This window comes from Dipodomys ordii, unplaced genomic scaffold, assembly GCF_000151885.1.
Source record: "Dipodomys ordii isolate 6190 unplaced genomic scaffold, Dord_2.0 Scaffold32, whole genome shotgun sequence".
Taxonomy (NCBI): Eukaryota; Metazoa; Chordata; class Mammalia; order Rodentia; family Heteromyidae; genus Dipodomys; species Dipodomys ordii.
The window spans coordinates 6973086-6997658 of NW_012267248.1; the positions used below are offsets into that span (position 1 = coordinate 6973086).

Below are 24573 nucleotides of genomic sequence, written 5' to 3' on the forward strand. Positions count from 1 at the left end.
ACCACCAAAACTGGAAATGGAGCTCTGGCTCAAGTAGTAGGGCACTAGCCTCTAGCAGAAATGGGAGCACATTGTTTCTCTCTAAAGCAGTGCAATTGTAAGTGCTTGATGCAATCGTATGAGTAAATGGAATGCTGCTCAGGACACAGACATGCTGCAGAAATGAGGCCAAAACAAATGAGGAACTTTCATTTCCATTTAAATAGCTACATGGGGCTGCAGTGGCTATATTTAGAGCAGGTCTAGGGGATGCTGATAGTAGTGTGGCTTTGTGTGTGTGTTTACATGCGCGCGTGCATGTTTACATGTACTGGGCATGTGCATGCATGTACTTGCATACACACACACACACACACACATATACATAAAGCCAATTACTAGGGCTTGGACTCAGGGCCTCTCTCTTGATTAGCTCTCTGATCTACCACTTGAGGCACACCTCCACTTGTACTGTTTCTGCTAGCTAATTGGAATACTCAGATTTGTCTGCTGGTCTGGATCCTCAGTGCTCAGATCTCAGCCTCCTGAAGAAGCTAACATTACTGGTGTAAGCCAATAGTATCTGACTATTGTAGGGTTTTTGTTTAGTACTGAGGTTTGATCTCAGGGCCTTATACTTGCCCAGCTTGCTTGCTCAGCAGATGCTCTACAAGCTGAGCCATACCTACAGCCCAGCGTTTTGCTGGAGGGGGGGGTGTCATTTTAGAGATGGAGTCTCTCAGACTTCTGTCGTTGAACTTCAGTCCTCCAGGTCTCAGGATTACAGGCATGAGGTAGTGCCTAGCTTGGTTCTGTTCTTGTTATTCTTGTTTGTTTGTTTTAAGGATTATGTCATTTAAGTGTACTGAATTTGTGGGAGTCTCTCAGGGAAGAGAGACAGACAGCCTTGTTATCAACAGGAACTTGACCTTACATTTTTGTCTTTGCTTCTTCCTGGCTATATGGCCAGGTTCACACAGTTGAGCATTTTAAAGCTTCAGTGTTTTCATCTGTAAGGTGAGGATTGTGATACCAGCCTTCTGGCTTTGTATGACTGCTCAGGCAGGGCTTGTACTTAATGTAAGCTCAGTATGTGGAAACCATGGTTATTTATTATTCAGATAATGGTGGTTATATCAGAGTTTAATATGCAATCACAGTTCTTTACTACTAGTCTACCAATTAGAGAATATAATTATTTTATCCCTGTCAGATGCCAGGGATTCTGATGTATGTGTTGCATAAATATATGCTTTTTCTTTTGTACCAGCACTAGAGCTTGAACTCGGGGCCTCAAATTCTAGCTTGGTTTTTGCTCACAACTGGCACTCTCCCACTGTAGCCATACCTCCACTTCTAGCTTTTTAAGGTTAATTGGAGAAGAGTCTCTTAAGATTTATCTAACTGCTCTAGCTTCAAACCTTGATCCTCAAATCTCAGCTCCTGAGTAGCTAGAATATAGACATGAGCCATGATCACCTAGCTAAATATATGTTACACATTTACAATAATTAGAATCCAATGAGCTGAGGGTGGGAAAACTCTCTGAAATAATTTCTTTGCATTTTATGGTTCAGATAACATAGGTCTTCAAGAGGGATTCAAGGGTCCCAAACTTTTTTTCTTGTTTTGTCAGTTGTGGGGCCTGAATGTTGAAGCCTCTGTGCTCAAGGCTAGCACTCTACCCCTTGAGCCACAGCTCCACTTCCAGTTTTTGAGTGGTTAATTGGAGATCAGAGTCTCGTGAGGGCTTTTCTGCCTGGGCAGTCTTCAAACTGAGATTAGGATTATAGATGTGAGCCACTGGCACCCATCTCCAAGCTGTCTTTTTGTTGTATACAGACTTTGGATGTCTGAGTCATGTATAGATTTTGTACTACTGTAAAGACTGGGTACCTAGACTTTCTAGGATATAATTTTCAAAAATAAATTCAAAGGTTGGGCACTAGCAGTTCATGCCTATAAACCTGGTTACTCAGAAGCCTGAGATCTGATGATCACAGTACAAAGCCAGTCTAGGCAGGAAAGTCCATGAGATTCTTATCTCCAATCAAACACCCCAAAAAGCTAGAAGTGGAGCAATGGCTGAAGTGGTAGAGCACTAGCCTTGAGCAAAAAAGCTCAGGAAGAGAGCCCTGATCCTGACCCAGGATCAGCAGCAAAAAAATTCATTCATTCATTCATTCAAAGAGGTTTTTGGTGCTAACCATTTGCAGACAGGCTTCCTTTTTATTTTGCTCAATTGAAGTGAAGCCACAAAAAAATGAAAAACTAACAGACCAGTGGAAACTGACTGGATTGCCTCCTTGTGTCTTTGCTTCTCCCTTCTCCAGATGTGACATTTGCTGCATCACGTTTCGAACACATAGGGGACTGCTGCGCCACAATGCACTTGTCCACAAACAGCTTCCCAGGGATGCTATGGGAAGACCTTTTATCCAGAACAACCCTTCGATTCCTGCTGGCTTCCATGACTTAGGATTCACTGACTTCTCCTGTAGGAAGTTTCCTCGAATTTCTCAGGTATTCTTTTGGAGCCCTTGAGCTTGTATCTACATTGAGGGTTCATGAACTAAGACTAAACTGCCTTACCCTGAAGTTCCCTTTCTTGTTTTTTTTGTGATTTTTTTGTTCTGATTTTTTGTTTTGGTTTGGTTTGGTTTTTGCCGGTCCTGGGGCTTGAACTCAGGGCTTGGGCGCTGTCCCTGAGCTTCTTTTGCTCAAGACTAGTGCTCTGCCACTTGAGCCACAGCACCACTTCTGGCTTTTTCTATGTGTGTGGTATTGAGGAATTAAACCCAGGGCTTCATGCATGCAAGGCAAGCACACTACTTTCAGTCACATTCCCAGCCCCCCTCTCTCTTTAAAATGTTATCAGTTGCATTTCTTTTTTGTGGTCAGTCCTGGAGCTTGAACTCTGGGTCTTGGTGCTGTCCCTGAGCTGCTTTTTGCTTGAAGTTAGCACTCTACCACTTGAGCCACAGCACCAGTTCTGGCTTTTTTTTGAGTATTCATTGGAGATCAGAGCCTCACTGACTTTCCTGCCAGTGTTGGTTTTGAACCGCAGTCCTCAGATCTCAGCCTCCTGAGTATTTAGGATTACAGATGTGAGCCACTAGTACCCAGCTGGATTTCATCTTTTTATAAAGCCATTTTTCTTAAAATTCATGTTGGCCCTTTCAGTCTCCCTTGGTTTTATTGGGCTATAAATCTAGCTTACTACACACTGCCTTTTGCCCATTCATTGGGGCTTTGTAATGTAGCACAGAGAATTTTTCACACTCCCTACTCAAGCCCTACTTGAAATTTAAATTTATATGTTTAAACCTTTCTTTACTATCTACATCGCAGCTAGATGTTTTTAGGATTTATAAAAACTTAGAAATCCTGCTAAATTCTGTTAAAAATGCCTTGTATTATTGGCTTATATAAGAAGAGCCATATTTGTTCTCTGCTTATACAGAATCTGCTAAGTCTATTTGGAAGTTATTTTTCCCCCATACTATAAACCTGAGCTTCAATGTTGAAGTATCAACATTGAAGTTCCTCAGGTGCACAGGACTCAAGTTCAGTGGGCTGTTCCACGTGTGTGCCAATCAACAACCCCCTGACTGGTGATCTTCCCTCCTGCCCCTCCCACAGCAATGTCCCCTCACAGAGGTGGCTAGTCCCCTAACCCCTGTCACTCCTAGCCTTGTGAGGCATCATTTTCCAAAGGAAAGAATTCTACCTTCATGATGATCTTACTTTCCTGTACGTCAGCATCTTCCTGATGAGGATGCTCTTGATTGATCAAAGCATCTTTTGATACTTTGCCATTTTTTTCCTTCTGTACTCAGAGGTGAGTGATCATTTTATTTTGTTGCTCTTTATTATTATTTAAAAGTAGTTGAACAAAGGAGTTTCAGTTTAACATGTCAGTTTATAAGTAATGCATCTTGATCAGTTATTTTTATTTTTTTAACATTTTTTATTTGCTTGCTTAAACTATATAGAGGAATTTCAGTGTTATATTCCAGTGCAAGCCCTTGAGTTCAAAGGCCTTGTATTATCACTAGGCTGTTTCACTCGAGGCTGGTGCTTGAGCCACACCTGTACATCTAGCCTTTCTGCTGGTTAACTGAAGATAAATCTTGGATTTGACTGCCCAAGCTGGCTTGGAACCCTGATCCTCAGATCTCAGCTCCCTAAGTAGCTAGGCTTACAGAAATGAGCCACTGGTACCTAGCACTTTCCAATGTTTCTAATTCAGACCCAGATTACCAATCAGGGAAAGGTCAGTTCCTTAGATATTAATAGAGAAAGCTGCATTCTCAGGCAGCAAATACTTCTTGCATCTCTCATCTTCACCTTTGTTCCCTTGCTTTTTCTGGTGGGTTCCACACAGGCCTGGTGTGAAACAAACCTGCGAAGGTGCATCAGCGAACAGCACCATTTCGTCTGCGACACCTGCGACAAGGCATTCCCCATGTTCTCTTCGCTCACCCTGCATAAGCAGACACACAGTGCCGTGGACCAGGGACGGGAAGAGCTGCAGGCCAAGACCCTGGCTGGTGATGCCGTGGACCAGAAGGTTTTTTTGGCCTTGCTGGGCCTGCAGCACACCAAAGATGTCAGGCCTGCCCCTGTGGAGGAATCCCTGCCGGATGACAACCAAGCAATACAGCTCCAGACACTCAAGTGTCAGCTACCTCAGGACCCTGGCTGCACCAGCATGCTGAGTCTGTCTCCTTTTGAAGCTGCTTCTCTAGGCGGTTCTCTCACAGTCCTCCCAGCTACTAAGGAGAACATGAAGCATCTATCCCTACAGCCCTTCCAGAAGGGCTTCATCATCCAGCCAGACAGTAGTATTGTGGTCAAGCCCATCTCTGGGGAGTCGGCCATTGAGCTGGCAGACATCCAGCAGATTCTGAAGATGGCAGCCTCGGCTCCCCCACAAATCAGTCTTCCGCCTCTGTCCAAGGCCCCTGCAACCCCCCTGCAGGCCATTTTCAAGCACATGCCTCCTCTGAAGCCAAAGCCCTTGGTCACACCCCGGACAGTAGTGGCTACCTCCACACCCCCACCTCTCGTCAATGCACAGCAGGCCTCCCCGGGCTGCATCAGCCCCAGCCTCCCACCACCGCCCCTGAAGCTCCTTAAAGGGTCTGTGGAGGCAGCCTCCAATGCCCACCTGCTGCAGTCCAAGTCCGGGGCCCAGCCAAACATGGCCCCACAGCTCTTCCTACAGCAGCCAAGGGTGGAGCTGCCAGGCCAACCTGAGATGAAAACACAGCTGGAGCAGGACAGCATCATTGAGGCCTTGCTGCCCCTAAGCATGGAGGCCAAGATCAAGCAGGAGATCACAGAGGGAGACCTTAAGGCCATTATGACCGGACCAGGGGGCAAGAAGACACCGGCTATGCGTAAGGTGCTCTACCCCTGCCGCTTCTGCAACCAGGTGTTTGCCTTCTCTGGAGTCCTGCGTGCCCACGTGCGCTCCCACCTGGGCATCTCACCCTACCAGTGCAACATTTGCGACTACATCGCTGCAGACAAGGCCGCGCTCATCCGCCACCTGCGCACGCACAGCGGGGAGCGGCCTTACATCTGCAAGATCTGCCACTATCCTTTCACCGTCAAGGCCAACTGCGAGCGGCACCTGCGCAAGAAGCACCTCAAGGCTACCCGCAAAGACATCGAGAAGAACATCGAGTACGTGAGCAGCAGCACGGCGGAGCTGGTGGACGCCTTCTGCGCGCCGGACACGGTGTGCCGGCTGTGCGGGGAGGACCTGAAGCACTACCGTGCCCTGCGCATCCACATGCGCACACACTGTGGCCGCGGCTTGGGCGGCTGCCACAAGGGCCGCAAGCCCTTCGAGTGTAAGGAGTGCAGCGCCGCCTTCACGGCCAAGCGCAACTGCATCCATCACATCCTCAAGCAGCACCTGCATGTGCCCGAACACGACATTGAGAACTACGTGCTCGCAGTGGATGACAACGGCGGCCTGGGCCCTGCAGAGACCCCTGCCGAGGCCTCCGGGCGGGGCCAGGAGAGCGGCTGTGCTGCCTTTGGTGACTGCAAGCCCCTGGCTACCTTCCTGGAGCCTCAAAATGGCTTTCTTCATGTGAGCCCCACCCAGCCCCTGCCTCACCACGTCTCCGTGAAGTTGGAGCCCGCTAGCAGCTTCGCAATGGACTTCAACGAGCCTCTGGACTTTTCTCAGAAGGGCCTGGCCTTGGTCCAAGTGAAGCAGGAAAATGTTTCCTCTTTCCTGAGCCCTTCTCCCTTGACCTCCCCCTATGACTGCTCCATGGAGCCCATCGACCTGTCTATCCCCAAGAACTTCAAGAAAGGAGACAAGGACACACTTCCTCCCAGTGAAGCCAGGAAGCTCGAGCCGGAAGCTGGGAACGCTGAGCAGCTCTCTCCCTGCCCACCACCTTGCCCTACCTTGCCAGTGACTGTAGGGCCCACTGGGATCCTGGAAAACCCCACGGGCACTGGGGTGGCGGCCACCACAGCGGCCTCCCTGGAACCCCACACGCAACCCCTGCAGGGTTCAGTACAGCTGGCGGTCCCCATCTACTCCTCCGCTCTCATCAGCAGCGCTGCCCTCATAAACAACTCTGCCCTCTTAAGCAACCCAGCCTTGCTGCGGCCGCTGCGGCCTAAACCCCCACTCCTCTTGCCAAAGCCCCCCATGACAGAAGAGCTACCCCCACTGGCCTCCATTGCCCAGATCATCTCATCTGTGTCATCAGCCCCCACCTTGCTGAAGACCACAGTGGCAGACCCAGGGCCATCAAGCTCGGCTGCTGCTGCTGCAGACAGCTCAGGAGGCTCCATCCCCAAAGCCACCATTGCCCCCTCAGACACCACAAGCCCCACTGCATGCAGTGACCCCAGAACCAGCAGCCCAGAGGCGGTATCACCTACTGAGCCAGGGCCAGCTAGCTTATCCAAAAAGAGGGGCCGAAGAAAGGGGATGAGGAGCCGGCCCCGTGCCAACAGTGGCGGTGTAGACCTGGACTCCAGTGGGGAGTTTGCCAGCATTGAGAAGATGCTGGCCACCACAGACACTAACAAGTTCAGTCCATTTCTGCAGACTGCAGAGGACGATGCTCAGGATGAGATAGCTGGAGCTGCCGCCGACCACCACGGGCCCAGCGATGAGGAGCAGGGGAGTCCTGCCGAAGACAGGCTGCTAAGGGCAAAGCGGAACTCCTATGCCAACTGTCTACAGAAGATCAACTGTCCCCACTGCCCCCGGGTCTTCCCTTGGGCCAGCTCTCTCCAGAGGCACATGCTCACACACACTGGTAAGAAGGCCTCCAGGGCTCACTGGGTGGTGAGTCCTACCTCTTGGCAGGAAGGCCATTCAGGGAAGGGATGAGCAAGGGCTGTGGAATTAAATGTCTAGGACCTATTTCCTACACTCCATTCATCCTTCCTCCCTTCTGTTCTTATTCTTAGAAGCCAGTCTTTGCCTGAGGATGATGTTCTTTCCCCTCTGCTCTTAGATACCACATGACCCAGCCTATGGTTAAGCCACTAAGGGCAGCTCTTGAACATATTCAAGAGGGTGTTTTCATGTTTAAGTAATAATCATAGGCCTGTAGCCTCCCTCAGTTCCTTCTGTCCATCCCCTTCCCTAAGAAAGTTTGAGATTTAGCTGCAGGGTTAAGCATGGAGGTGGCTCCAGAGAAGTGGGACTTTGTATTAAAGTATTGGAGCATAATGTGCTCAGTGCTGTGCCATGAGAAATTCCATCCTGGTATCCTCATACAGCTTTTGAAATTCTGAACACTCAGTGGAGTTCTTTTGCCCACCATGTATCTGTAAAGGGAAATATTACCTAGCTGGTTCTTTCCTCCCGCTTGAGGTGCTTGCATCTTCTATTTATTTTGATTTTTTTTTCTTCTGTTTAGTTTGAAAATTGGTGATGGGTGGTAGTGGAATGTTTTAAAATTTTATTTATACTAAGAAGTCTGCTGTTCCATAGAGTATGACTGCTGTTCTCCAGATGTGACTGACATTCTAAATAACATACTGAAATTATCAAAATGGTAGACTTGTCTGAATAGTCTTTCAGGATTTACATCATTGAAATAAGAATAAATTATACGAGATCCTTAGTCCTTTGGAATTTACAATCCAAATAGGTAGGGCCCAAAAACCAAACCGTAGTTACTGTATATGTGGTAGTCCAGGTAATTTACCTTAGGTAAATTAACAACAGTTCAATTTAATTTCAGATCAAGAAAAATATTTTTTTAGTATAGAATTTAAGATACACTGAGGTATTCTTTATTGTTGATCTGAAGCTAGAATTTAACACCAGCCTATATTTTTGTGAAGTGCAGTAACTGGAGGTAGAGGAGAATTCTATAGCAGTTTGACCCGGCGGGGCGGGGGCCGGGGGTGGGGAAGGATGCGGAATTTGACCCCACAGTGTTCTGAGATGTTTACGGAAGGCAGTGTCTTCTAGCTGAGGGTCGGCAGCAGAAGGGAGTTCATAGAGAGTCATTGGAAACCAGAACAGTATGTGGGGGAGACTGGAAAGGGAAGAGAAGCTGTGGAGTTGTGGCTAGGTAGTTTAGGGTTACTCTCCCAGCTGCTCTGGTCACCCGAGATTGCCACATAGCTAGGGTGTTGTTTCCTGGTGTTGTGGGGCCTTTAGTTGAGGAAGTCAGCAGTGCCCATCCAGGGAGGACTCACAATGGAACCGGAATTTCTAGATTCAATAAAACACATGCTGTCTTTTCAGGCTGTCTTCTCCTCCTCCCCCCCCCCTCCCCACACACACACAAAGTCAAGTAACAGTGCTCATGAAGACCGTGATTCAGAGAAGGTGTCACTCATGGGAGTATCTTTTGATGCCTGCCCCTTTTGGATGATACCTGTTTGTCACCTGCAGAGTCTTTGAGAAGTTAAATTTCTGTTACTGCTTCTCAGGAAGCAGATGGTCTGAATCTCGTGATTGGCTTTACTCCCCTCTCCCATCTCTCCTTGCCATCTCCCAGCCTTGCTCATGCTCCTCCAGATACTTGGAAGAAACTGCACATTTTCCTCTGATGAGGCATCTGTCCTCACATGTGTCTGTCCCCAGCAAACTGACAATCTCCCAAAGAAGCTAGAGCAGCCAGGATTTCAAGAGCAGATGCCTGAGACATCAGTTAGAGTCCTTGTAATTGCCTGGCTTGCCAAAAGGTCATTGTTAGTTTAAAATCAGGAGATATGAACTTGAACAGGGAAGACTTAGTGAAGGGAGAGTTGATCCTTGTAATAGTCCTGAGGTCAGTGCTGTCTTGAGGAAATGAAGGTATAGGAAGGCTAGTTAACAATGGTCCTCTGATTAATTACAGGTACAGGCAGAAGTCCAGGTCAGAGCCAGGACTTCCCTGTAGTTGCACCATGGTCAGAGTGTGTGTGGCCAGCTGATCCTCTAACAGAGCTCTTCCTGTGTATTACTGAGTTCTCACCTGAGACTGGGAAGTGCTTTTAGATAAGAGAGAACACACCTGTGGTTCAGAATTATGTTGGGTACTGTGTAAAAATTCATGCCCATTGTCCTTCACTAACCTTCTTTGCAGAGTCTCATTGTTTATACTCCTGGTACAATCTCAGCATCACCTTGATTAGATCATGGCATATTACACTCTCAGCTATGTCTGGTACTGGTTGAGAATATTGTCTTTTCATTGACTGCTAGAGCTATAAGGAGCCAAGAAATCATCTTCCCAAAGACCTGAGATTTTTCTGCAGGACAACTCTGCTGTCTGTCAGACACACATGACATCTGTGAGACACTGTCCAAAAAATGGGGCTAAAAAGAATACACTTTAAAAACGTGGAATTTGACAACAACAACAAATATATATATATATGTATATGTATATATATATATACATATATATATAAAAATTTTAATATCATTTGAAAAAAAATGTGGAAGTTAAAGTTTTAACTCGGCAGCAACCCTGAGATCAAAGGTAGTATACAGGAAACACATTTTTTAGAATTTGGGGGCTTTTTTTTTAAAGTATGGTATTAAAATATAGCTGACAGCTACCCAGGAGTCTGGAATTTAGCTACCAGCATTGAACAATATCCAGCTTCAACTGTAGTTAAGCAAACTGCTTATGTATGTCCTGAAGGTCAGCCTCTACCTGCCCTGTTGGCAAATTCACATAACTACCACCCTAGTGTCAATACTTTGTATTATTGTTCTCCAGTGCACCCACTCTCCTCAGAGCAGCAGAAAGAGACCAGATGTTAAATACCCAGCCTGAGGTCCACCTGCTAGATGTCTCCAGCCCCTCTCTCCTCCCAGATCAGATTCCAGGAACTATGTTGAACCTGTTGTCTTTCTGGTCCCCACATAGAATCTCTACACACACCTGAATTCCTCCTTCCATCCTCTCCATCTGTCTTCCCACCTTGTAGCTTCCTGTGGATGACCTCAGTTCCTGGCTCCTCACCCTTTTGTCCCTGAACCATGTCACCACCTCTAGAGACAACAGTGCACTGTGCTGCCTATTCCTCTCTTGACTATCTTGTCCTGTATCTTTAGGCCACAGGTATAGGACAGTATGCCAAAAAACACAGTCCCATCCCTTTCAGCCTTTGTTCTTATTTCTTCCTCTCGCTACGGTGACAGGGTCTGCCACTGTGATATCAGCTCTCCTCCAGCTCTCTCGTTCTAGGATTCCCCTGCTGCACTTGCTTACTTCCTTCTGGATGTTTTGAGCTCTTGACAGTTCTAAACTCTTTCTGCAAACCCTCTTACTGCCAGTGGGCAACAACCTTAGAGTTTAAATTAGTAAGATGTCCTTGCCTGAGTGCGGGAGGTGCCTGGGATACCAGTTGTATTTGGCTCCTTTTAACTTTAAATGTCAGCTTTGGCTACTTTTAACCCAGCCCTGTATATACCTCCGCCAAATTCAGAGAGGGGGGAAATACCCAAAGGGAGATGTCTTTGCCTCAAAGTTGGAGGAGTGCTGGCAGGAAGTCTGGAGGCTTGAGCGCTGCCATCAGACAGAAGAAAAAGCAGCTACCAAACTTTCCATCTTTCTATCCCTGCCTTGCTTTGAAACATGAACAGGATATTTCCATTTCTTGTTCTTGGTGGACAAGATCCCAATGTCCTCAGCATACTTGCTTTTACTGCTCATTCTGTTCTTGTTCCTGTCTCAGAGCATTCCTGAAAATGACATTTATTGTACAAGGTCTTTTTTTCTCTTTTGTGCTGGTACTGGGGCTTGAATCCAGGTCCTCGAGCTCTCACTTGACTTTTTTTTATTCAAGGCTGGTGCTTTCCCACTTGAACCACACCTCTACTTCCAGCTTTTTGTTGGTTAACTGTGGATAAGAACTTCATGGGCTTTTCTGCCCACGCTGGCTTTGAACTTCTATCTTCAGAACTTAGTCTCTTGTGTAGTAGAATTACAGGCATACACCACCAGCATCTGACTTATCTGTTTTTCTAGACAAGTTGTTCTGGTGAATGAATGCTGGCTGGCTGGCAGTTTTAATACTCTCATTGGTATTAGGAGATGCATAGACCCAGGGCACAAAAGCAATTCCAGGTTATAGGTATTCTTACACACTTCCCTTTTAGAAAATAATGGAGGTAGTTACCAGGGTAATAAAATCATGTGATGCTTTCTATATAGGTAACCAGTGCTTTTGAAATCCATCCAATTACGAAATGCCAAAAGGGCTCACAGTTCCCATATTTCTACAAGACAGAAAACACATTGTTGCTTAGAAAGGAAAACTTTTGCGTTGAAAATGAGTTCGTAATGTTTTGGTTGTCACTCTGGAGAACCTTCCTATGATACAATGATTAGATATTGTTTAACTGTCGCTGAGTTTAGAATTAGTGTTTTTATCATGGACCATTATCCTGGCTCCTGGGATCAACCTAGAGGCCAAGCACTAAGCAGTTGGAAAGTTAGATTCCATGGTTTTCTTTGGCTTTTTTTGTGGAATGATGGAAATGCTAAATAAGCACCTAATCCACCATGAGCTACACCCCAGCTTCTGAATATCTTCCTCAAAGTCTGGCCAGACTCAGAGAAGATGTTATGTTGCCTTTGGGACACATAATAATAAAAGAAGTATTTTATTCATTATTTAATATTGTACTTAATTCTTAGTGATAAGCAAGAGGTTGTTTGAAAGATGCATCAGACATTGAAAAGCAACTCATCTAACATAAAAAAAAATGGGGTCTTGTTGTTTGTTTGAGGTTGTGGTACTGGGTCTGAGACTTGCAAAGCAAGCACTGGCCCACTGGAGCTGTATCCCAGTTCTATTTTATGTTTGTTTGGAGTTTTTTTCCCCCTCTCTTTAAATGTGGATAATCTCTATACAGTTAACAGAAAACACTTGCAGACCTGTGTCGGGGGGGGGGGGGCGGCTGTTTAAAGCCATCCGTGGATTTTCCCTGTAGGGCTCCCCAAATGTGTATATGACAGAATTCTTGAGTTTCTGATCTGACCCTTCCAAGTTTCTAGTTCTGTAGACTTTGATTATTGTAGATATCTGGGTTCCTTTTTTCTCTTCTTCCTTTGTTTACAGTGCTGTGGTTCAAACCCAATGACTCATGTATACTAGGCAAGCAGTCTACCACTGAGCTCCCTCCCAGTTCATCTGTGTTCTTACATCGCTCCAAAGGAGATTTGGAAGCATAAATTTTTTTCTTGTTGTTGACAAATTTGATTTTTTTATTATTATCTTTAAGTAGTTGTACAAAGAAGTTCCCATTCTACAAAGCAGTATATGAATACAAGGTGTCTGACAACATTGCCACCCATCCCTCCTAACCCATCCCTTCTCACACTTTTTTTTTTTAATTGAGATTAGGTGATTACTTAAATTTCACATATTTCATGGTACTGTGGAATAGTGATACTTAGTTAAAGTCACAAACACATTTTAATCTGGAAAGTATTACTAAGCCCAGGAGGGAATAAATGTCCCTTGTATTTCATTATTCCTGCTATACAAACCTGATTTCTTTGTCTCCTTGGCAGTACTGGATCTACCATTGTGTCTTACAAACAGCTGGGCAGTGACCATCGATGCTGATCCTGCCCTGGGAAACCCTCCGGCTTACTAGTATTAAGTCCTGCCAGGCCTCTAGAAGCACCTGGCTTTAAACACAGCATTAGCCCAGGCTTTGACTGATAATACAATATGAAAGGGAAACATGAAGGCCCTGTGTGGTTTGTGTCCCTAGGAAGATGTGCCAATGGCCTCCCTGTCAGTTCTTGACTCTGTTGAAGGGCTGTGGCAGTCCTATAGTTCACAGACAGCAGTACTAGGTGGCAGCTCTGAAGTCTAGTCTATTAGGCCATGCACTTTGCCCTGTGAAATCAGAACTTGGGACGTGGAATCTGATGATCGGAGGGAAGGGAAGAAATCCGTGATACCATCATCTTCTCTTACCCGATGCTTACCTAATCCCTTCCCACCTCATCCGCGTTTCCCTTCCTCATCTTTCTCTTCCTTCTTTGTTCTTTCTCCTCTCTCTCTTCTTCATCCTTCTTCCCTTTATCCTTCCCTTTCCTCCTTCTCCTTCCTCTTCTTCTTCCTTCTTCCTCTTCTCCTTCCCCTTGCACTTCTTCCCATTCCTTCTTCTCTTTCCTCTTCCCTTCCTCTTTTTTCCTCTTTTTTTTTTTTTTTGGTCAATCTGGGGCTTGAACTCTGGGCCTGGGCGCTGTCCCTCAGCTCTTCAGCTCAAGTCTAGCACTCTACCACTTGAACCACTTCTGGTTTTCTGGGTGGTTTATTGGAGATAAGAGTCTCACGGACTTTTCCTGCCTGGACTGGCTTTGAACCATGATCCTCAGATCTCAGCCTCCTAAGTAGCTAGGATTACAGGCGTGAGCCACAGACACCCGGCTTCTTTCTCCTCTTTTTTCTCCTCTCTCTCCCCCCTTCTCCCTTCCTCCCCTCTTTTCTCATCCACATCTTCCCACTTGACCTGACTCATCCTTTTCCCCCTGCCATCCATTTCCACAGACCTAGTTGGGACACGGAAAAAGAGCTTCCAGTGAAACATGGTGTATATAGTACAAAAGGAATCCAAATCAAAGAGAACGGACAAGTCTAAGCAGAAAATCCCCCTGGTGGGGAGGAACAGCAGGTCTTTCCTCTCAGCAGATAACCCCATTGTAGATCTAGGATAGGCTTGGGGCCAGGCTGGCCCAGCAGTTCCTCTTCATGCACATCCTTGAAGAGGAGCACATGATCCAGGACATATTTAGCTGTGTGTGTGTGTGTCGGTCACTTGTTTACTACCAAGCTGAAGCGCAGAGCAAGAATAAATGGATGAGAAGCCCTGTCTCTTGCCAGTGAGGATTACAGTGACCTGGGGCTGAAGTCATTGCAGGATGTCCAAGCCAATTGGAAGGAGTCCTAGGAAATCTGCTGCACTGCTTCTGTCTCTGGGGAAGCCACAGGCACCTGATCAGAAAGGGGGACCTGCCACTATGGGTTGGGACTCTCTCTGACTTACCTGCTTTAGCCCCAAGGATATCTACTTTCCAGGGGCCTGGACTTGCTTTCTTGTCCTATTTGATTCCCCAGCATCCATATTACATACCAGGCTTGTAATTAGTCTCTTTTTGTTATGGTTGAATATAGGTGTCATCTTATTGTGCCTTAAAATTTCTCCATTCACTTTGTTGTTGTTGTTATTTAATATTTTTTATTGTACCTGCATTGTTTTACCTTAAACATATATTTTGGTCTTATTGTTACTACTTTGTTTAGTATTTTGAAGACAAAAACTCAACCATTCCATGCAGATGGAGGGAAAATGTTCCTTTTTAGCCAATGCTGTTTCTCAGTTTTGTGTTTTTTAAAAGGGAGGGCTGGAGGAGGGTATAAAACAAATGTCATTAATCCCAGGAGAATGACTCAAAAGCGACTTTTTTTTCTTTTGCATTAGGAAGCCAGATAAATATATTTTTTTTTCCCTGCTTCAGGTCAGAAACCCTTTCCTTGTCAAAAATGCGATGCCTTCTTTTCTACCAAATCTAACTGTGAACGCCACCAGTTGCGCAAACACGGAGTTACCACCTGCTCCCTGAGAAGAAACGGGCTTATCCCCCCAAAAGAGGGGGATGTTGGATCCCGTGATAGCACAGGTAGAGCCTCTGGGTGCTGGAGAACAGAGAGGAGGGCAGGGCTCAGTTAAAGGTGACTTGAGCTCCGGGACCCAAGGTGGAGCTCCACTGCCCTGTCTGTGTAGGACTTGAAATCCAGAAGAAAGGGGCTGTGCCAGGACTGGGGGCCTGACTCCTGGGTGAGATCACCCTAGATGGACACATGGCAGACTGCCTTGGCCAGAAGCCTGGGGCCCTGGGGAAATGATGGCAGTGCTAGGGAAGACCATCAGTCACCTCCCTAGCAGAAGACTCCTTTGTTCCTGGTGTTGGGGGGTGGGAGATGCATGAGGTATGAACTCTGAGCTTTTGGTGTGTACACCTCAGAAGGACTGCGAAGCCTTCCAGGTGTGGGGAACCCCCCCCCCGCCCCCGCCTCTGGGGCCTCCTCAGTATTGCAACAGCCAGAAGGTGTCATGTCCTTGATGGGGAGGATCATAGAAGACCAAGACAGGGTGCTTATCTTCTCAGTAACTCTTTCCTTAGTGTAAAACTGTCCTTGTTTGAAAAAGCACTCTGCATGTCCTTTCTTTAATCACATCTCTGCTTGACCTGAATCCGGGTATTATTCTCTTGCGCTGATGTGTGTTTCCTTGCACCCGCCCCCTACAGAGCAATTAACGCTGTCCTGACACCTTTTTTTTTCCCCCTACGGCTTCTATATTTACTCATATTCTCTATTCAATACACTCCATCATCTCCTGTCCCCTGAAACAAACTGAACAAAACTCAGCTGCCGCAGGTGGCTTAGACAAGTGGCAGTCACAGGTAAGAGCATTCCAGGTGAAAGCTGGACCTTCCCCCAGTGTGCGAAAGCCAAGGGCTTTCTTCTTTCCCCTTCTCTCTGTGTTTCTAGGATTGCAGTTGTGTCCCTCGGCTTCTCTTCCTCTGATGTGGATGGGATTGGGTGCCGTGTAGTACAGGGGGCACTCCAGCACTCAGTGTGCATGGCCATCGTCCCCAGACTCCCGGGCCTCACGTTAGCAGCAGGAAAATAGGGCACACACTGGAGTGGGCAGGATTTCTAAGACAGTTGCTCCCTGGTAGGGAGCCTCCCACCCGGCCCACATGGAACAGATAATGAATGAATGTCTTTGGCCTGCTAGCACCGCCCATCTAGATCCTCAGACAGGTCAGCTGGTTTGCTGGCTCCTTCCTTAGCTTCCATTTCCACACACTCCACCAGGATCTTTGGGTAAAGAAAGGTGTGGATCTTTCTTCTGCAGGAGCAAAATCCTGTGTGGTTCAGATCCCTGTGAGCCAGGGGTGAGCTCCTGTCTGCACTGCCAAGCTTGAGTTTGCCTCAGACAGTCCCATTAATGTTTAACTGTCGGCTGCCCCAGTACCTGTTAGTCCAGAACTCTTTTTTTTTTTTTTTTTTTTAGCCTGATTTACAAAATGGCCATGTGATTCTTTCCTTGCCAAGAAGAGAAGGCAGCTGCTAATTGAGGTTGGGAGTGTTGGGAGCTGAGGTACTCCTGTGTACAGACAAGTCTTACAGTGGAGCAGCCATATGCCGGTTGCTTTATTTTGCACTCAGTCATATGGGAAGAATACATGTACATACACACACACACACACACACACACACACACACACACACACACACACACGAGCTCCGCTGACTTCAGAGGGGACCATTGTAGATCCTACAAGCACAGGGTTAAGGAGAATTTACAGTCTTGAGATTCACCTTAGCATGAGCTGTTAGCCTGTGGGTGTATTTATTTTCTAAGTTTACAATTACAGGTTTTTGTTTTTCCAAGGCCCTACCCTGGAAATTGTATAGATTTTCTTAAAGGGATAAAACCTCTGGGAAAAGAAGAAACTTGTAATGCCAGCAAAGGGAAGATAGATTGGTTTAATTGTGGATACAGTCCACACTGAGAAAAAGGGCTGACGATTAGGAAAGAGAGAACAGATATTAAGGATTTTAAGGGAAAATTTATAAAGCAGACAAGCATGGCCGGCTTCTCAGAGCTCCTTCCCATAAAGTTAAAAGTAGGACTTTGAAGCAACAAACTTTCTTTTCTTTTTTTACACGCAGGAAATGGTGAGGTTTCTAGATGGCATTCTCTTATAATCTTTAAACATGGACCTCAGCTTTTCCCTCAGCATCATGTTTAAAATCCAACAGTGGGAGATAGTTCTCCCTTAAAGGGGCCGAATTGAATATTACAATTTGAATGGACACCCTGCAGTCTGCTCAGGCAGATGTGACTTGCTTTTCCCTTAAGGGATGTGCATACGGTTTTTGCACTGATGGTGCCTGGAGAAGCTGGCATGTTGGTAGACACAGGAATGTTTTTGATCAGTATAAATGTGAAAGCTTTGAAACATTCCCCTTAATCGTAGTTACCTTGCCCTAATCACCAAGTCCTAAGTGCCCCAAGAACTGCTCCCCAATACAGGCAGCAGGCGAAGACAGGCCGAGCAACTTTCTCTATAGCACTCCCCTGCACATGAGTTTATGTAGGCTTAGCATGCTTGTTGCATCCGTTGAGCAGCACTGCATTTCTAAGGAACACGAATCCTTCCCTGGCAAGCTGATGGGGAACATGCTTTCCTGCAGAAGGAGCTGTGGGCTTGTTATTTGCTAGGGTTTCTCTTCTTCCTCCAACCATTAATGATATAAATGAGGGAATGATAGGAGCAGAAGCAGTGCATGTTTTTAAGAAGGCAGCATTGCTTATAAAGAGCCACAGTCTCAGGTACCTACCTACCATTGGATGTGTCAAAATTATACTGATCTTACAAGTGGAATATTGTTGATATGTGAAAAAATTGAGTCTATTATTCCCAAGAATCAAGAATAAAAATCACTCGGAGCCAGGTGCTGGTGACTCAAGCCTGTAATCCCAGCATCCTCAGGATGCTGTAGATTTGAAGCGAGCCTGGGCAGAAGACTGTGAGTCTCCATCTCCAAACTAGCAAAAAGCTTAGCTGGAAGTGTGGCTCAAGTAGTAGAGCACTAGTTGTGAGCATGCAAGTCAGCAAACATGGCCTCTGAGTTCAAACCCCGGGACTGCCCTCCTTCCTCCCCTTCTTAATAAAATCCCTTGAGTTGCCTCAAACTCTTCTAAAATGCTCCCTCTAGTGGAAGTTTGGTGGAGCACATCACAGCCTCCTTGTTCAATAAGGAAGTGGGGCTATTAGTGTACTTGGAGAGAAAGCTCCATTGTCAATTCTTAAGAAACAGTCCAAGGTTGGGATGGTTTGGTCTTAATGTATGTACTCGGGTTTGGTTTCACACTTTATTTTTTCCTATGCTTATTAAATATGTATAGTTAAAACAACCCGTGTGGTCAGATGTGGTAATACACACCTGTAGTCCCAGTTACTGAAGATGAGGAGGGAGAAGGACCATTTGAACTCTCAAGTTTGAGGCCAGCCTGGATATGCTTATTATTCCATAATACCAGCACTTGGGAAGCTAACATAGGAGGATCATGAGTTCTAAGTCAAGCTAGGCTATAATCCTAGTTACTCATGAGGCTGAGATGTGGAAGATCATAATATGAGACCAGCCCAGGCAGAAAAGTTTGTGAGACTCTAAAAAAATCGTTAAAAGACATTTAGCAGCTCAAGCGTGAAGAGCACCAGCCCAGCAAGCAAGCAAATCCCAATACCACAAAAAGTCCCTTTTTTTTTGGGGGGGGGGGTAATAGAGGGCTGGGAACGTGGCTTAGTGGTAGAGTGCTTGCCGAGTATGCATGAAACCCTGGGTTTGATTCCTCAAACCACATAAACAGGAAAAGCTGGAAGTGGAACTGTAACTCAGGTGGTAGAGTGCTAACCTTGAGCAAAAGAAGCTCAGGGACAGTGCCCAGACCCTGAGCTCAGGTTCCAGAAACACAATTTTAATTTTTGTTGTAGAGGTGGTACCCAAATCATCTTTACCCTACAATTATGTGATTCCTTCTGATATCTCTTGCAGTATACAAACAAGGGCTGCCACCAGTTATAATCAGAATAAATATACACATATGTATATGTGGATGGATAGATGGATAGACAGGTAGATAGGTAGATAGATATAAAATACAAGTGTCATGCAGAGAGCCCTCCCAGCTACTATCCCAGCCCAAAACTGCCTTGCTGGCAAATCATGGATCATGTACACTAAGGAGAGATGAGTATAAATTAACATGGTTTGCTGGCCACCACATTTGAAAGTTAGGTGTAAATTTTTTCCTAGCTCTAGTCCAGCATTGGTACCTCATTCCTGTAATCCTCAAATCTCAGCCTCTGAGTTCAAAGCCAGCCCAGGCCAAAAAGCTTCTGAGACTTTTATTTCCAGTTAATCAGCAAAAAGCCAAAAGTGAAGGTGTGGTTCAGGTGGTGGAGTGCTAGCCTTGAGCAGAAAAGGCTAAGGGGCAGCAGCACCCAGGCCCTGAATTGAAGTCCTAGTATTGGCACCCACCCACAAGCATTCACATTTGTGTATGTAGGTGTTACATTTGCTGGCTCCACCCCTCTAATGAGAGACAGGCTAGAATAAAGACATCTCATGTACCCCAAAACAATTTTGTCTGATTCAGGAGAAGCCTTGGATGCTCCAAGTAATAAATTGGGTATTGGATCTACAGCTAGATAGTAGGTCCCAGCCAGCTTCTACATTGCTGTCAGAGCACAAAACCTAAAAGCTATGAAGACCTCACTCTACCTGCATAAAAAGGTGGTGCTTTCAGCTTGTTACTCAGTGTCATTAACATAGCCACAATGCCCTCTTAAGAAAGTGGCTGGAAGCTGGTAGACTCCCTACCCCCTAGTTTCACTGTATGGAGTACACAGATGGGAGCTAGTCAAGTGGCAGGAAGCTGAGGTCTTCGGATGCCTGTACCTCAGAACTCCCTCATAGCAACTGATAACACTTTCCTTTGGAAAGATTTCCATCACCCCTGCAGAACAACCGATGTACAAGTGTCTCCCTTGGTCTCCAACCTCTATCTAGAGATGATCTGTTAAGCAAAATGTATCTAATATACATGGAATCCACACTTGTTTTTTTTTTTTTTTTCCTGGTGGGGACAGTACTAAGGTTTGAACCAGCCTTGTGCTTGTTGGGCAGGTCCCTACTGCTTGAACCATGCTTCCAACTATTTTTGCTTTCATTATTTTTGAGCAGATGTCTCATTGTTTACCCAAGCTGGCTTTGACTTCAGTCTTCCTATTCACACTCCCCCAACACCCCCATCCCCCCCCCCATAGTTAAGATGACTCATGTGTCATCAAACTCAGCTTGGGGAGAGGGATCATCTAGTGAACTCTCTGCCCAGGCTGGCCTTGAACCATGATCTTCTTGATTTCATCTTGAGTAGATAGAATGACGGGGCATGGGGAAGTTCATCAGAGATGTTTTTGTAAGGTTCGGTGAGTGGTCCTGTATATGTTGCATGTTTGTGATAATCTCTTTGCACTGGAAAAACTTACCAACTCAGCTTCCTCAACCTCCCTAAGTGCTACCAGTCTCTGGAATGCAACCCTCTCCTATCTTGCAGCCCTCTGCCTGCACTGCCTGAGTCACTCACACCTTCCTGGGGGCAGAGGGGTCCCTGGGTGTGGCCTTAAAGCCAGCTCTGGAACTCCTGTGCCTACCTATGGGGATGTGGAGGCTGGGTTTGCCCTTCTTGAGTCTCCAGGTTCACGTTGATCCTCCTCAGGAGGTCGGGTAGTGATGATTAGGTAGAAGTACTTCCAGGGTTTGGGGTCCAGGCTCTCAGGGTGAATTTAGCCAAATCTGAATCAAGCCCTTGCAGGCACCCCCTCTGATCCCTTTCCCATTCTGCTTGCTTCCACAGACAGCCAGTCTGACTCAGAGATGTTGGCCGGGGCCGGTGAGGTACTAGATCTCACAGCACGTGACAAAGAGGAGCTGCCAGCAAAGGAAGCCACTGAGTCCAGCCCAGCTTCCGTGGATCCTCCTGTGGAGACCAAACCAGAAATGGTCTTCCCCGGGAATGAGGAAGAGAAGGGACCAGAGGAGAACCCGGAGCCAGAGCCGAAGGAAGAACACGCCCTGGAGGAGAGCCTGGGGGAGGCAGACGGCCCAGAGGAAGACACAGCCAGCAACCAGAGCCTAGACCTTGACTTTGCCAGCAAACTGATGGACTTCAAGCTGGCGGAGGGTGAGGCAGGTGCCATGGGCAGCCGGGGAGAGCCAGCCCCTCAGGAACAGAAGCATACCTGCGACTCCTGTGGGAAAAGCTTCAGGTTCCTCAGCACTCTGAGTCGCCATAGGAAGGTGCACGGCCACCAGGAGTCCAAGGATGAACAGGAGCCGCCCCCAGAGGAGGAGGCTGCCGGTGGAACGGCCCAGGAGCCCCTGCTGGCCCCAGCCTCCGAGTCTGAGGAGAAGCCCGACGAGTCCCCCACAGCGGAGTCGGCCCCAGGCACACGAGAGGCCTCGGTGGAGAAGCAGAGTGAAGAGACAGAGGGCCTGTCGGACGGAGAAGGCATGGCAGAGAAGAAGTCCTCCGAGAGAAGCGACGACAGCAAGAAACCAAAGACGGACTCCCCCAAGGGCGCGGCCAGCAAGGCAGACAAGAGGAAGAAGGTGTGCAGCGTGTGCAACAAGCGCTTCTGGTCTCTGCAGGACCTCACCCGGCACATGAGGTCTCATACAGGTAGGAAAGAGCCTCCGCGCACCCAGGGCGGAGAGTCGGAGGACCCTCCTCAGTGGCAGAACCACGGGGAGAACTGACTTCCAGCTGAGGGTCCCGGGGGTTTGGAGGAGGAGTCCTCTTCATCGTGGGAGTGGCAAGGCAGAGGAGGCCTGCCCACCATGATGGGGCAGATGGTTAGGTTGTCTGTACAGGTGTCCAAGACAGGACAGGTACAGAACTTCGGGGCCCTCCAGTCTGATCAGGGGCAGGCACTGTCTGGCCCCTGGGATGACCCCCTGTGCCCTCCGTAGCAAGCAGGCAGGACTGCTTCATCCATTGCCCTCGGCAGGATCCTCTCCTGGCTGTCACCTGGGCATTTCAATTCCAGCTCACTCACTATGGGTAGCATTGAAGCCACAAGCCTGCAAAGCAGTGGCTGTTGCTTTGGCAGGAGGTGGGGGGAAAGAATTACATAGAACCATGATGCCAAGAAATATCAATACCTTCTCTCTACCTCCTCCCCATCCCCACGCCCCAAAGAAGCTCCTGGCCCTATGCTGGGCTGCCATGCTCTCAGTAGAGACGTGGTTTTAACAGGTGCTGCGCTCGAATGGAGGGAAAGCCCAGCTCCTTCCCAGGTTGTGAGATTCTGATTCCTCTGATCCCGTTCTAGACTGTTGAGAGAGGAACGGGAGAGAATGTGGACCCTCGCACTTGTCTGCCCTGTTGTCAGCTCAGTCAAGTAATAAGCGCTCTCCTGAAGGAGGCAGGTGCCCTGGCCCTGGGAGCAGCCTATGGTTAACAGACATGTCCTTTCTTTCTCTGGCTACTCAGGGGAAAGGCCATACAAGTGTCAGACCTGTGAGCGAACCTTCACTCTGAAGCACAGCCTGGTTAGGCACCAGCGGATCCACCAGAAGACCAGGCATGGCAAGCATCAGGCGAAGGACAGCGACAAGGATGAGCGAGCCGAGGAGGACAGCGAAGCCGAATCTGCCCACAGCGGCAACAATCCCGTCTCAGAAAATGAAGCGGAGGCTTCCAGTACCAACAACCACGTGGCTATCACCCGGAGCCGCAAAGAGAGCTTAGCCAATGCGGGGAAGGATTGCGGCCTCCCGGAGGAGAAGGCAGTGGTGGAGCCCGCTGCCGAGCCCAGCCAAGGTACCCCAGAGGAGGAAGCAGCTCCAGGGGGGCAGGACCCAGGGAGCCCAGCAGCCCTCGTGCAAGATCTGCTGGACCTGTGCAGCAAGAGGCCTGCTCACCCCATCCTGGCCACCGCAGACAGTGCCGCACAGCTCCTGGGGATGGAATGACAGCACCCCTGCTCCCCACCAGCACACAGACAAAGCCAGCAGAGCAAAGAAAGCATCCTGAACCTGTATTTCATGAGGTTTCTTCAGTTTCCTTCAGCTGTCGGGGAGTGGGAGAGAGAATGAGCGATAGGAGAAGGGTATCGTAGAGACAAGCAAGCGTGTGGCCAATAGCTCGTGCCATAGCCTTATCATGCTTGTGCCCATGCGCCAGGCCGCAGCATGGTCAAATCCAGTGCCTTAACTACTTTCGGATCTTCCCATGTCGTCATGGGTGGTGTTGTTTTTCCCAAATGACTTTATAAACGAAACAAATACTTTAATGAATTTAAGCATTAACATTACCTTTTGTATTGGTGTGTGTGTGAGCTTGTTTTTGTGAATCTGTGACATTGCTGTTTGTTCTGTGAGCTAGAAACAGAAGAAAGAAAGAAAAAGAAAAGAAAAAAGAAAAACCCATGGACACCCATAGCCAATAACTGGAAGAAAATGATGTGAATTTCATGTATATGACCAGAGGGAAGATGGGTTCAAGGCTCATTTCTCAAAAAGACCTCTTTCTTTCTCTCTCTCTCCCCCCTCTCTCTGTTTCTCTCTCTCCCCCTCCCCTTCTTTCCCTCTCCTTCTCTCCTCCTCTCCCTCCCTCCCTCTCTTTCCCTCTCCTTCCCTCTCCTTTTTTGTCTTTCTTGCCTTTCTTTTTCCCTTCTTGTTGCTCTATAGAGGATCTGATCCTCTAAGCTGATCTAGGTATTACAGGATGTGGTTGATGAAGGTCTCTAGTAAGGGTCAAGCCAAAACCAGGGGTTGATTTCTAGCTTCAGCCATCTTTCTTACTCTTTCCACGTTAGAAATGGTTACCGTTCAAGTTTCAAGACATTTGTTCTGAATTTACAGAGAAGAGTTACCTACCTGGCAACCTGACCTATGGAAAACATACCTGGATATCCCCTCTTCCCCCATTTGGTGTATGTTGTTGTTATTATTAATATTATTATTGTTATTGTTATTATTTTTAGTTCATCAGTTTGCTGGGCTCTGCAGTCAGCAGAAACAAATGGGCAATATTTGTCCCTAGGAGACCCGCGCTGCCTCCGGGTCCCTGTGTGACACGTGCCTGGAGCTTTTGTCGACAGCGCTCTGGTGATAGCTCTACTGTACTCAGACAAGCCTTCCTTCCGTGACTGCAGAGTCCAGCAGGGGCCAGCGGTGGCACGCTGGATGTAGCCAAGGAGCAGCTTAAGCTGAGAGCCAGAATGTGGGTGTGATGGGAGAAGGCATCAGAGAGACCAGGGCTGCGCCTGGGGGCGCCTCCGAGATCCATTTGAAGGAAGAAGGCAGTGACAGGCATGTTACACAGTCCAGAGCAAGATATCCCAGTCTTCCTGCTACGCCCAGTCCAAAGCCTTACCCCCCACCCCCAGCTGTGCTACTGTCATTTGAAAAGCAAGGAAATACTACTACTGGTAATAAAACTACACGTGCAAAGGTTAAAGATAAGAGGATTATACTTAC

The 24573-nt window shown here is 47.4% G+C and overlaps 1 protein-coding gene across 1 annotated transcript in view; it reads left to right on the plus strand.

The window, feature by feature from the left end:
• The window catches only part of Rreb1 (ras responsive element binding protein 1), a 79154-nt gene extending 55472 nt beyond the window's left edge, over window positions 1-23682 (plus strand). Inside the window, exons 8-12 of the mRNA XM_013016722.1 lie at window positions 2313-2502; window positions 4367-7283; window positions 14964-15125; window positions 20945-21769; window positions 22583-23682. Coding sequence (XP_012872176.1) covers window positions 2313-2502; window positions 4367-7283; window positions 14964-15125; window positions 20945-21769; window positions 22583-23064 — 4576 coding nt within the window. The 3' untranslated portion in view covers window positions 23065-23682. The remainder of the gene's footprint in view (window positions 1-2312; window positions 2503-4366; window positions 7284-14963; window positions 15126-20944; window positions 21770-22582) is intronic.
• The last annotated feature ends 891 nt before the right edge of the window (window positions 23683-24573 follow it).